The sequence below is a fragment of the Saccostrea cucullata genome, unplaced genomic scaffold, assembly GCF_032062105.1.
Source record: "Saccostrea cucullata isolate Sc308-1 unplaced genomic scaffold, CSIRO_AGI_Scuc_v1 ctg23041, whole genome shotgun sequence".
Classification (NCBI taxonomy): Eukaryota; Metazoa; Mollusca; class Bivalvia; order Ostreida; family Ostreidae; genus Saccostrea; species Saccostrea cuccullata.
The window spans coordinates 1-15,000 of NW_026928697.1; the positions used below are offsets into that span (position 1 = coordinate 1).

Sequence of the window (15,000 nt, forward strand, 5' to 3'; positions counted from 1 at the left end):
CATATTTCCAGCTTTTCTAGCCTAGTGGCTCTTGAGAAATTTCCCAATGACCCCAACCTATCTTTGTCTTTTCTAGATTATCTCCCTTTGGAAGGGGATGGACCTTCATTTTATTTAAACTCCCCTTCACCCAGTGATGCTTTGCACCAAGTTTGGTTAAAATTTGCTCAGTGGTTCTTTAGAAGTTGAAAATATGAAAAATTTACAGAGGACATTTCAGCTCAAGTGAGCTTAAAAAAAAAATTAGATTGATTTTACCACAGGGGCCAGTAACATATGTTTTTGATTTTACGTAATCACTATATTCTTTTTGTATACATATATGATTTACTTAAAATCAAAATACATATGTTGCGGGCCCCCTGTGATTTTACCCTGTTGAAATTGAAAATTTGATTCAGATAAGCTTTGTCGCCCATTGACCTCATTAAACATTTTTAGAGCATGATTTTATTGTTCAGTCAAGATATTTGTGAAAAGTAATACCCTTTATGAAAAATCATGTCAACAGTTAAAGTGACTCAAATGCAAGTTAAATTCTAAGGTCAAGTAATTAAAGTTATAACTACAAGTACTGTGCGCACTGAGCTCACTAAATGTTACCCCCACCTCCCATATGATTATAACAGCAAAGTTTATGTTTTCCTCAGAGACCCAAAAGAAGTGTCAGATCAAAAAGTAGAATAGGAGGTGCACAATGGCATTATATTATAAAGAATCTGAAAATATTTAAATTTATTCTGTTGAATAGGAGGAGTTGCGGATAAGAGATGGGTACCCTTCAATATTATAGAAAGACTGGCATTATCCATGTTTTGCTATGGGAAATCCAAAATATGTGTCCAATCAAAAAGTAAAAAGGAGGTCACATTGCACCATGTAACATAGTTTCTGTGAAAGTTTCATTAAATTTCATTCAGTGGTGAAAGAGGAGTTGCACATAAGAGATGGGTACCCTCAAGGTAGAAAAGATGTACCGACATTCTGACCAATATGTACCGATGGGTATCGCCAAAAATTTCGTATCGCGACATATCACAATTTTTCCCACAATATCATGATAATATCATGATATTTTTAAAAGCATGATATTTTTGAAGTCATTATTTTTCTAAAAAATATGCTAGAAAAACAAAATTTTACTTTCTTGAAATTTTTATGTATATCAAATCAGTTATGTTTGGACGGTAAGATGCCGTTCTTTTCACTTTTTACATTTTTTGTACTTTCTGTAATTGTAATTTGAAAGATTTAACAAATAAATGAATAATTGCTGGACTTTATAATATGTACCTAAAGGCCGGTGTAACGTTGAATTTTGACCCGGTGTAGCATAATATTTTGATACCTCGATATATTGAACCCGGGTTCGAAATATCGCATAATATTTTGAACCCGGGTTCACTTTTTCACTGTGATATATTGAACCCCCTTATAAAATATTGAACCCCTACCTTTTTCATTTAAGAGGTAGGGGGTTCAAAATATTATGGCCATAAAAAACTGAGTCCCCCTGCCCATTTAATTTTACAGGGAGGGGGGTTCGAAATATTATGGCCATAAAATATTGAGTCCCCCTGTCCATTTAATTTATGAGGGAGGAGGTTCAAAATATTATGGCCATAAAATATCGAGTCCCCCTGCCCTTTTAATTCAAGAGCGAGGGGGTTCAGAACCCCCTCCCTCTTAAATTTAAAGGGCAGGGGGGTTCAATATTTTATGGCCATAATATTTTGAACCCCCTCCAAGTAAAATTAAATGGGCAGGGTGATTCAATATTTTATGGCCATAATATTTTGACCCCCCCTCCCTCTAAAATTAAAAAGGACAGGGTGTTCAATATTTTAAGGCCATAATATTTTGAACCCCCTTCCTCTTAAATTTAAAGGGCAGGGGGACTCGATATTTTATGGCCATAATATTTTGAACCCCCTCCCTGTAAAATTAAATAGGCAGGGGGGGCTCAATATTTTATGGCCATAATATTTTGAACCCCCTCCCTCTTGAATTTAAAGGGCAGGGGGACTCGATATTTTATGGCCATAATATTTTGAACCCCCTCCCCGTAAAATTAAATGGGCAGGGGGACTCGATATTTTATGGCCATAATATTTTGAACTCCCCTACCTCTTGAATTAAAAGGACAGGGGGAATCAATATTTTATGGCCATAATATTTCGAACCCCGGGTTCAATATTTTATTAGGGGGGTTCAATATTTCGCAGCGATATTTTGAACCCCGGTTCAAAATATTGCGGGGTTCAATATATTATATGACACCAGGTTGAAAATTGACCCGGGGGTCATTTTTCAACGTTGAATACTGAGACCAAAGGTGTTGAATTTAGACCCTAGTCTGTTGAAAACTGAGCAGGGTCGTTGAATTTTGATCATTAAACCGGTTTTAAATTTCACAGGATAAAAACACAAATTTATGACTTGGTTTTCACAACTGATTAATTTAATCCATAGGCATCGGGAATGGGGGGGGGGGCTAGTGATGCTTAGTTCCTCCCCCATTTTTGCAAAAAAAAAGGACATAATATAGGCATTGAAGAAAGCGACATTGATTTAGCCCCCAACCCTTTAAACAGGCATGTTACAGTGTAGTCAAAGAAAAAAAAAGTAAGTGGTAGTGCTTGAATAAAGTAATTGATCCTAACCCCCTCCCCTAAATAGAATTTTTGGGTTTGGACTACTAGTTTGGACAATGGACATATTTTCCTTATTTTTTCTTGTCAATTTTTTCATTTCTGATTTTTTTTCTTTTTCAATTAGCAATTTGCTTCCTACACCAATGTAATCAATACACACTTAATTCAGTTATATTTTTAGAATAAAATATTAACAAAAATATCTTAGATTATATTAGTTACTTGTAGTATACGAGGGGTGAACAAAAAGTTCGCGAACTATATATTTGCAAAACCACAATTTAGATCAGAATGAAATTTGATTCATACACATGTTCTATATATAGCATATGTAGTGAAACGTTTTGCATCATGTTTGTGACGTCACAATGTGAAAATGACGTCATAAGGTAGATCACTTGTGACAAGAAAAAAGAATTGTCAGATGTTCTGTCATTAATTAGATTGAATGTTTAGGTGAAGGAAGGTAGATGTTTAAAAATGATGTTTGTTCTTGTTGCCCAGTGAAAGCACACTGGGAAAGAGAGTGTTTTTAAATTTGTTAAACAATTTAATATGAAAGATCGCCAAATTACAGTCGGAAAAATAAATGAATATCTTTACAATAATGTAATTATATAAATCCCTAAAATATCGTTTATTTTAGACTTTTAACATATAAGATATGATAAAGTGAAGGCATCCATACTTTATCCACATGAAATAAACGACGCTCGAAAGACAGAAGACTTGGATTTTGATGGTCACCATGCTCATTCTGCAAAAGAATCTCATTATCCACCATACTATTGTCGAAATTAGGCCATTTCTGACAAATGGACTATTTCTGTTGTAAAAAAAAAATAACCAGCATTGTTAGAAATATAAGAATCTGGAAAAAAATTAGCTTCTGTGACAGAATGCTTATGAGCATGTCACGTGACCGCCTATATCACATGATCCGCGGTTTGGCAGAATGGTTGCAGATGTGCAATAAAATTGGAGAGGATTACTTTGAAAATTTTTCAACACTGAAACCCTACAATATTCCTTTATTGAATGTTATTCAATTAGTTCGAAAACTTTTTGATCACCCCTCGTAAAACACAAATTTTGTGTAATATTTATTTAGAAAGAAGTACATTTGTATATGTAAATCCTGAATATAAGTATACATAGTTACACAATATAAAATTTAGTTCAGAAATTTGTTTATTTATATATTTGCTTTTGGCTAAAAACACTTCATTTATTTTAATCTTAAAATTTGTAATATTAGTATTTGGGAAATTGTGAGAGTTTAACACATCATGCATGAACGTTTTAATGCTTAACGGATTTTTTCAAAATAAAAAGGTTTAGTGATATTTTTCGCATAGTTAATCAAACAGTTCAAGAACGAACCCAGCAATACATTTTATTTTGTTAAGTACAGGATGGAAAAGGGAGGGTGATCTCAAATTTTGTGGATTTTTTAAAAGATCTGCTTTTTCAATAAAAATGGAACACAGATATGTTCGTATCTTGTGATAGGTCATCAAGGAAAATCACTTTGTTAAAAATCTCCCTGATTCTACCTAAAAGCATCCTGAAGTTGATATTAAAAGGAGGCTGGAGTTCCTTATCGACACCTTTTTTCCATTTTTCGGAGACCGATACCTTCAAAACTTGGCATTCTGGTGGTCATTAATTGTGCTCCTTTATTAGCCGATCTGTTCTAATATTTAGGGCCCCGCAAGGATTTGCGGGTGCCCTATAGTAATCACTCTGTCTGTCTGTCTGTCTGTCCGTCTGTCTGTCCGTCTGTCATTCTTCCGTCCACAAATTTTCTGTTTTTTTTCCTAATAACTTTTTTTATTGTAGTCCAATTAAGTTCAAATTTGGTATGGTAGTTCAATTGGCAAAAAGACATATTTTGATGCTAAGTTTGTTTTTCTATGTCCTCTGGTTTGGAGCTGGGGTGGTGGGGTAGATTCCTTAACTTTATATAAGAATAAATTGGCAAAGAGAGATAACTTCTGAAAATGTTCCTTGTAAACTGAATGCTGCAATGAATGAGTCCCTTGGGATTAATTAGCTTTCCTCCTGAAGAAAATCCAAAGCATTATCTTTATCTGTCACATTGAGATTAATTACCACCTCTGTCTGCTTATGAAGTTTGTTTTGAAGTTAAGTCCATTTGGAATGCTATGAACACTCTGAAATGTGGATTGAAGTATAAATGTTTTTCCTTTTTTAGCTCACCTGAGCCGAAGGCTCAAGTGGGCTTTTCTGATCACATTTTGTCTGTAGTCCGTCTGTCCGTCCGTCTGTCTGTAAACTTTTCACATTTTCGACTTCTTCTCAAGAACCGCTGGGCCAATTTCAACCAAACTTGCCACAAAGCATCCTTGGGTAAAGGGGATTCAAGTTTGTTCAAATGAAGGGCCACGCCCTCATTCAAGGGGAGATAATTGAGAATTAATAAAAAATTGGTGGCATGTTTTAAAAATCTTCTTCTCAAGAACCACAGTGCCAGGAAAGATGAAACTTATTTGGAAGCATCCTCAGGTAGTGTAGATTCAAATTTGTTCAAATCATGACCCCCGGGGGTAGGGCGGGGCCACAATGGCCGTCCAAAGTCTTACATAGAAATATATAGGAAAAATTCTTTAAAAATCTTCTTCTCAAGAAAAACAAAGCCATAATTGATCATGTTTATATGGAAGCATCCTCAGGTAGTGTAGATTCAAGTTTGTTCAAATCATGACCCCCAGGGGTAGGACGGGGCCACAATGGCTGACCAAAGTTTTACATAGAAATATATAGGAAAATTCTTTAAAAAGCTTCTTCTCAAGAACCACTGTGCCAGGAAAGATGACACTTATATGGAAGCATCATCAGGTAGTGTAGATTCAAGTTTGTTCAAATCATGACCCCCGGGGGTAGGGCGGGGGCCACAATGGCCAACCAAAGTTTTACATAGAAATATATAGGAAAATTCTTTAAAAATCTTCTTCTCAAGAACCACTGTGCCAGGAAAGATGAAACTTATATGAAAGCATTCTCAGGCAGTGTAGATTCAAGTTTGTTCAAATCATGACCCCCGGGGGTAGGGCGGGGCCAAAATGGCCGACCAAAGTTTTACATAGAAATACATATGAAAATATATTAAAAATCTTCTTTAAATTCAAGAACCACTGTGCCAGGAAGGATGAAACTTATATGGAAGCATCCTTAGGTAGTGTAGATTCAAGTTTGTTTAAATAATGACCCTCGGGGGTAGGGTGGGGCCACAATGGCCGACCAAAATTTTACATAGAAATATATAGGAAAATTCTTTGAAAATCTTCTTCTCAAGAATAACAAAGCCATAATTGATCATATTTATATAGAAGCATCCTGCGGTAGTGTAGATTCAAGTTTGTTCAAATCATGACCCCTGGGGATAGGGCGGGGCCAAAATGACCAACCAAAGTTTTACATAGAAATATATAGGAAAAGTCTTTAAAAATCTTCTTCTCAAGAATAGCAAAGCCATGATTGGACATGGGACTACTTTTGGATTTAAACTTTTCAATAATAAAACAATTTCTACTCAGGTGAGCGATGTGGCCCATGGGCCTCTTGTTTTGTTGAAATACCCTACACAATGAGTTCTGATTTCATTAAATTCTAAAAACAAGAAATAGATTAAAGCCATATATGGCGTAACTGATCAAAAAAATATATTTTTGAAAAATGCAAAATTAAGTAAAGAAATATAGTTAATACATTTAAATTAAAGCTTTTCATACAAATCTGAACGTGGAGAACACCTCGTTTCATCTAATAATGCAATTTTATCTTCTCTGTAATGTGTTATTTAAATCTTTTGGATTTTCTTCCGAGTCAGCGAAAATTCCGAGAATCCAAATTAAATTGTGATATCTTTATAACGCAAATGACTTACATTTTGTAATTTACGGAAAAGTTCTATCTTTATATAAAGTATTGATACAAATGATAAGTTATGCAACAAAATGACAAAATGACACTTGTTAAAAAAAAAATATCAATGAGCGGGGGGTGGGTTTCCCGAACCCAACCCCCCGACCCCCTGAATCCGCCTTTGTAGGCCTGGGGGCCATAAAACATAGATCAAAGTAAGCTCATCTAAGTTTTATGGTCCCAGCCAGATCCACACATGTTTTGACCCAAGGGGATGCAAGACTTTTTAGCAAATGCCTGCGAACGTTAGCATTAAATTGCTATATGCCACCTATACCTCCAAGTCATTTCTCATAAGTCAACAACTTTGAATGATATTTTATATTTATATAGATATTGGTGTGAATTTTCAAAAAACGTAACTTTCTGGAAAAACAAAGAGAGAAAATTCTATAATTTTAAATTTTTTTTATTTTTTATTTTTTTTTTTCACAGAAATAAACGAAATGCTAGACTATTTTACCGATTTCAAATGACCATCTTCGCTGGCGAAGGGTTTCCGATCCGAAATCTACTCTACAACTGTTGTAGAGTAATTTGGATGGTAAATTAATTATTTAGATATACTAAATATCAATATTATGCATTTAATTTTGCATAAGAAACATATGGAAAGATTTGAGGTTCATACGTCCATTCCTTTGCATATGTGAAAACTAAACGATGTTTAACAATGTTTAAAAGTCTGATTTCATTGGATAAAAATTTCACCCTCCCCCTTTATTAAAAGAGTTGTAAAAAAGCAATTCATTTAATGAAGCTGGTTTTAATGTAATAAATAAAATTCCTATTCTTTATATTCAAAAAAGTTTTAGTGACCAAAATGCAGGTTATATTGAATAAGATGGGTTTATTTGCCAAGCGGGAATAAACAATTGATAAAGAGTATGTGTCTCCTGATAGTTAAATAATGAAGGAATCTGAGAAATTTGACTTATATTGACTTATATTTCGGATCGGAAAACTACTAGCATGTTATGAAATAACTGTTGAAAAAAGGAAAATGAATCTTGATAAAAATTAACTAAAAAACCACTTTATTAACCAAAAAACCACTTCTACTGTCGAGTTTGTTACTACAGGGAGTACATCCCGTACTTTGATTCTATATCGCACCTGTCGGAATATCTCATTCTTTTTCACGATATCGTGTAAATACCCGAGAAGTTACGATTACGACGCACACGTCAGAGAGGGAATTCTGGGAAATTTATATGATGGTGGTTGCGAAAATGCGTTGAAACGGTCTGCGAACTTCTCTTGCTAGTGATGGCAAATGAATCGAATGTAAGAGGAGAATTTCCTTTTAAGTAAATTTTATGTCAAAATCCATTAATTTACTGTGGGTTATTCAGAGATTTAATCACAATATGTCCACAATAAAAGCTAGAAAATTATTTTTAATTTTTCTCACCGGTCAACCTTCCTCGTTTATGATCATAAGTAAGAAGGGACAGGTAAAGAGAAAGTTGGAGAGAGGGAGGGAAAGGAAGGGAGACGAAAGGTGAAGGGGTAGAGGATTTCCCTTGCCCACTCCTTAACTAAACATGTTTACTGTAAATATTTTCATGAAAGTAAAAGTACATGACATTGGCTGTTTAAATAGTCAAAGAAAAGTAATATCCAACAATAGTAATCATGGTAATGCTCATTTTCTGCGTCATAATTGAGATAAAGGATAGCATTTGAAAAAAAAAGATGAACTTAAAGAAGAATGGAATATTAATGATGAATGAAACAGTTTTACATGTATAGTTTTTTTTTCAGAACGATTTCACAGACATATTATCAGCTGCATTAGATGAGTCAGGCATCACAGGAGATTTTGAAGATGAATTTGATGAAACAAGCACATTTTCTCACCACACAGTGTATCCAGGACAATCTCAACCACTTGTATGTATAACTAGATAAAGGTTTTTAATCATGAAAATGACAGTGTCCTACACCTGGCCTTCTGTAACAGAATGTGTTCCACGTATTCGCAATATAGCTAAAACAGACTCAGGCAATAACTCTTATTCAGTATATTTTCTATGAATTATCAAGAAAGTTCTAAATGTCAACATGGTTTGTGAATTTTAAGGGAGTGCAAAAAGTTGAGAAAAGTTTTGAATTCTCCCTTCATCATGTTCATATGATTTAAATTTTTGGTTAAAAGTTATCCACAATCACCAGATAAGTTCTTATGAATATGATTAATTTAACACACCTTTATATATTTTTCCCCATACATTAAGGATTTATGGGTGGTATTTGAACGATGGTGGTCCAAGACACAGTTATTATTCTAACTTAAATAACCAATTACAATCTACATGCCTTTTCAGTTTTATCAATAACATACTGTAAGACTAAAATGTATATTTTAAGTGATTGTTCATTTTTTCAGAAACTAAGAAAACTGTTAAAAGACATGTATCTGCATCTTGGTCAAACAGTGTGATGCCACTGAAATTTTAAATACCACACACTCACTTTAGTCACTTAATGCCATTATAAAAGTAAAAATTCCCCTTTTCTGTTAATGAGATTTAAGAAATTATTGAATGTTGGAATTATTGTCAGATGAGTTAGACTGTCATACTTGTATTTGCCCGATGTTGTTTTGGTATGTCCTATGATCAAATAATTTTGATTTGCTGTTTTCAAAATAAAATCTTTCAATAACATTACATAATCTAGGTCCTTGCAAATCTTTACCAAGTTCATTAAGAATATTTTTCAAACATTGTCATGATAGAGAATCTTGGAAACAGAAAAAGGATATCTTGACCCTGATCACAAAAATCACATTCACTTTTCAAAATTCACTTGTTCACCTAGTTAAATTTTAGTTGCCAAATAATTTTTTGGTTGAAAATATGACCATTCTTTTTGCAATTTGGAGCACCGTGAAAGCAGTCATCTGTCTTGATGTTTTTGAAATTCATTAAGTATTACCAAGAGCTATGACAAAGTTCTGGAAATTTCTGTATTGATCAGATGTATATTGATCATTATGTTAATCTATTGAAAGAATAGTCATGGCTCTTTTCTTTTCATTCAAAAAAATAAGAATTAAAGGACAAATTTTTGAATATGTAATAAACTAGAAGTATAAAGAAGGTGAGAAACATTAAAAATACAGATTTCTATACTACTGACAACTATTGAATTTCAGACATTTTCTACATTTGTTGTTGTTGTTGTTGTTGTTGTTTTGGTGTAATAAAGCATAGTGGAATAATATAATGAGAACAAATGTTAACTTCCTGCTTATTACCCCAGGTTAAAAAAGCTTGAAATGCCTTTTATTTTAACACTAATGGCAGGTATGATGAGGATATGTAGAAAAAATTCTTAGATTGACAGGCAAACTTAGAACATTTTTTGTGATCTCTGAAATAGATATCCAATCCTGTATTTAATGGAGGGATACCACAGACAATTCCTATTCCACAACAGATTGGAGGCATCAGCTCCCCAGCATTCAGTCACCCATTTCCACAACCAGGCAACCCACGAGCCCCTTTTCCAAATAACCAGGTAGTAATTTACGAATTCATCTTCATGTTTATTCTGAAGTCATATTTACATATTTATTTTCATGAGTCTTTTGTGATTTCAAGATTCAAGTTTTTGTCACAAAGAGTCATGAAAATTTTGTAAAGAATATCAGATACTGTAGAAGTACGTTTTTCCTGGTGGTATTAATTTACGCTATGTACGCGGTCACAAATTTTCCATGGAAATTTGTCCAATCATACTTAATATAAATGTAAGGCATTCTGTGACAATCTAGAAAATCCGCGTAATTTTCTACCCGCGGATTGAACAGAAAATTGAGATTCTGCGGAATTATGACCCTGTGGAAAAAAGTATGTCTACAGTATTTAAATTGAGTTCATAATTTTGTCAGTCCAAACAAAGATCTTGCAAGCAGTTACTTTATTTAATTATACACTGTACCATGTTTAAGTTCAAGCCAGATACTATTTTTTTAGGTCACCTGAGTAAACTCAGGTGACCTATTGCTATCCGTTTTCGTCCGTCGTCGTCCGTCGTGTGTCGTGTGTTGTGTGTCGTGTGTCGTGTGTTAACATTTGAACATTTTCAGCTTCTTCTCTGCAACCACTGAACCAATTTCAACCAAATTTGGCAAAAAGCATCTATGGGTGAAGGGGAACGAAAATTGTGAATTTCATGATCCCTGCCCCCCTGGGGCCTGAGGGGTGGGGCCAAAACCACTAAAATTAATGCAATCTTTAAAAATCTTCTTCTTTACTCCTGGACATCAAGCAGTCAAACTATTTGCATGATTGTAATCAGCATTGAGTCCTCTACCAAAATTGTGAAATTCATGGCCCTGGGGTCAGGGGTTCTAGTGCTAGGGCGGGGCTAAATAAGTATATAGTGAAAATGCATTATTTCTTTGAAAATCTTCTTCTCTCCTTCTGGGTATTAAATAAACCAACTAAGTACATAGTTATGATGAGCAAGAGTGCCTCTACCAAAATTGTGAATTTTATGGCCCCAGGGTCAGGGGTTCTGGTGTTAGGGTGGGGCTCTATTGATTATATAGTAAAAATACATGATTTCTTTGAAAATCTTCTTCTCTGCCCCTGGGTATTAAATAAACCAAGTAAGTAAATAATTATGATGAGCAAGAGTGCCTCTACCAAAATTGTGAATTTTATGGCCCCAGGGTCAATGGTTCTGGTGGGGGGGGGGGACTTTATTGTTTATAAAGTGAAAATACATGAATTCTTTGAAAATCTTCTTCTCTGCTCCTAGGTATTAAATAAACTAACTAAGTACATAGTTATGATAAGCAAGTGTTCCTCAACCAAGATTGTGAATTTTATGGCCCCAGGGTCAAGGGTTCTGGTGTGTGTGTGGGGGGGTGGGGGGGGGGCTCTATTGATTATATAGTGAAAATATGTGAATTCCTTGAAAATCTTCTTCTTTGCTCCTAGGTATTATATAAACTAACTAAGTGCATAGTTGTGATGAGCAAGTATGCCTCAACCAAAATTTGTGAATTTAATGGCCCTATCATCAAGGGTTCTGGTGTTGGGGGGGGGCTCTATTGATTATATAGTGAAAATACATGAATTCTTTGAAAATCTTCTTCTCTGCTCCTGGGTATTAAATAAACTAACTAAGTGCATAGTTATGATGAGCAAGAGTACCTCAGTGCCTCAACCAAAATTGTGAATTTTATGGCCCCAGGGTCAAGGGTTATGGTGTTGGGGGGGGGGCTCTATTGATCATATGGTGAAAATACATGAAATCTTTGAAAATCTTCTTCTCTGCTCCTAGGTATTAAATAAACTAACTAAGTGCATAGTTATGATGAGCAAGAGTGCCTCTACAAAAATTGTGAATTTTATGGCCCCGGCGTCAATGGTTCTGGTGGTGGGGGGGGGGGGGGCGTTATTGATTATATAGTGAAAATACATGAATTCTTTGAAAATCTTCTTCTCTGCTCCTAGGTATTAAATAAACTAAGTAAGTGCATAGTTATGATGAGCAAGAATGCCTCTTCTAAAATTATGAATTTCATTGCCCCAGGGTCTGGGGTTCTGGTATTAGGGTGGGGCTCTATTGATTATATAGTGAAAATACATTGTACATTAAATCTTTGAAAATTTTCTTCTCTGTCTCTGGGTATGAAGCAGATGAACTACCTATATAGTTATGATGAACAAGGGCCCTAATCTTGCAGAATTGTGAATTTCAAGGCCCCAGGGTCAGGGGTGGGGGGCTCTACTTATATACTGAAAATGAATTAATTGTTTGAAATCTGGTCCTTTGTATTTATAAAACATTTATTTACTTTTTGATAGGCAATTTTAAGGGTGCCTTTTAAAAATTTGTGCAACCTAGGGTCAGGGGTTTATGTGAGAGTGTTAGGGGCACTACTGATTATTGATTAATATTACTGATTAGTTGGAGTGCATTTTTGTTCCCCTACCCTGCTTATGGGTATTCAGTAACCAAGCTAAGCAACTGCTAAGTTTATTGTTATCATGATCAATGGTGCCCTTTCAAAATTGTGAATGCCATATAGCATCTGGCTTAAAACATGAATCAAATTCAATACACTGTAACTGGAAAGTTGTTGCATAATGCTCAGGTGACCTATAAGGCCTGTGGGCCTCTTGTTTTTATTGTACTATATTCAAGTATGTTGGCTATATCGGGTGATTTGCTGAAAGAATTTATTGGACCTGCTTCTGTAGTTGTTTTAACCTTGTGAAAAATTTTTTTTCAGCTCATAACCCAAGTATCCAAAGTTCAGAATAATCCATCTTCCTTATTGCATCGTTCAGCATCCAGCCCAGCCATTATACGCATCCCAGCTTCATCTCTCCAAAAACAGGGAGAATCTCTCCAAAGTCAGATCAAACTACAGACATCTCAAAATCAAACTAACTCCACGGGGGGTCCTAGAATCATCAAAATAACGAGACTTGGTGGACAAGGTTCCAGCACTATTAAAGTACCTGTGACGGGAAATACTATTCCTCTAAGTGGGATTGTTAACAAAGCAACAGGAGGAGCAGTGAAGATCGGAAACTATGTGACTAAAAGCTCATCAGTGCCAACAATTAATTTAAATGATCTATCTGGAAGGACCAATGGTTCAGGTGTACCTGTGAGTGATGCACCGAAATCTGGACCTGAGTCCATAAACTGGGCTAGCCTGGTCAAGAAGGATCCAAACACAGGTGCTTGTACAATTAACTTGGCAAATCTTGCAGCAGCAAGTGGTAAGAAAATCATAATTACTACAACAACAGGCAATCAAATGACGGGGAGTGTCATGAGCCAGTCGACTGGCACAGGTGAACAGATTCTGTCATCAGGTGTGGGAACAAACTCCCCGATTCCTACAAACTTAGGGAGTGTGAGAGTGACACCCTCACCCTCTGTGTTGCCCAGAAGTGATATTCTGTCGGCTCAGACTATGAGACCAAGAGGAGGGGAACTGCCCCTTCCCCACTCTCCCAGTATGGGCAGTGTCCAGCTCAGTTCCTATTCCCCCAGTGCCATCAATTCAGTTCATTCCCCAAGTGTGTCCCTCTTACAAAGAAATCCACCCTTACACCATAGTATGTCTACTTCAGCTCTCCCTGATTCAGGGCAGCATCGCTTACTCAATGGACCAAATGGAAGTATTCCTCCAAATTACAAAGCAAATGTGACTCACAAAGACATTTCAAGGTTGTGGTCTAACGAGGATGTTAAACTAAAGAAAGTGGGTCCCTCTGTACAACAGGTAGGTTTTATTTTTAAGGCAGAGAGAGTCTTAACCGTTGGAATTTTGTTTTACACAGTTGTACAACTGTTGAAAATAAATTATTCATATTTTTGAAGAAATGCTTTGTTCATTTCTGTACAAAATGAAGAATTTTTAACCAGATCAAAATATTGCAGTACATACTGTATTGTGACTCAAATATTGTGATACATGTCAAAATAGAAAAAGTTGTATCGTCCCAGCCCTGCTATTCCCACTTCATACCTATATTTTGTAAACTAAAATGAAAGACCATGTAACAAATATATAGTGGTATAGTTTCATTTTTTACGCATTCGACAAAATTTATGGCAAATTTTTTGAAGTCGCGACATATTAAAATCACTTAATGCATTTATTTTCTTTTAAATGCTAAAATGATTTCAATTTAGGGATTAAAAACATAAAAATATTTGGTTAAGGTCTGCGCTAGTCGCCCCCTCCGCTTGGACGACCAAGTTCGGTCTGACTTTGGAGGGGAAAGTTTGCGCAGAGAGCTCTGCGCTAACCTCGGTGCGCATTAAACGCGTAAAACGACTAAGTTCGGTCTGACTCTGGAGGGGAAAGTTTGCGCAGAGAGCCCTGCGCTAACCTCACGGTGCGTAGAAGGACTAAGTTCGGTCTGACTCTGGAGGGGAAAGTTTGCGCAGAGAGCTCTGCGCTAACCTCACGGTGCGTAGGAGGACTAAGTTCGGTCTTACTTTGGAGGGGAAAGTTTGCGCAGAGAGGTCTGCGCTAGCCTCCCGCTCCTTAGACGTCAAAGTCTTGTCTGACTTTGGAGGGGAAAGTTTGCGCGGAGAACTCTGCGGTAACCTCACGGTGCGTAAAACGACTAAGTTCGGTCTGGCTCTGGAGGGGAAAGTTTGCGCAGAGAGCCCTGCGCTAACCTCACGGTGCGTAGAAGGACTAAGTTCGGTCTGACTCTGGAGGGGAAAGTTTGCGCAGAGAGCTCTGCGCTAACCTCACGGTGCGTAGAAGGACTAAGTTCGGTCTTACTTTGGAGGGGAAAGTTTGCGCAGAGAGGTCTGCGCTAGCCTCCCGCTCCTTAGACGTCAAAGTCTTGTCTGACTTTGGAGGGGAAAGTTTGCGCGGAGAACTCTGCGGTAACCT

General features: G+C 36.1%; 1 protein-coding gene across 1 annotated transcript; it reads left to right on the forward strand.

Moving 5' to 3' along the window:
• Nucleotides 1-7,832: 7,832 nt before the first annotated feature.
• LOC134278485 (uncharacterized) lies at nucleotides 7,833-13,869 on the forward strand (the record flags this gene model as incomplete). The annotated part of the gene is made up of 4 exons (XM_062760803.1): nucleotides 7,833-7,889; nucleotides 8,370-8,498; nucleotides 9,993-10,130; nucleotides 12,862-13,869. Coding segments are annotated over exons 1-4 (1,293 nt in total), but the record flags the coding sequence as incomplete, so codon positions are not given.
• Between the last annotated feature and the right edge of the window lie 1,131 nt (nucleotides 13,870-15,000).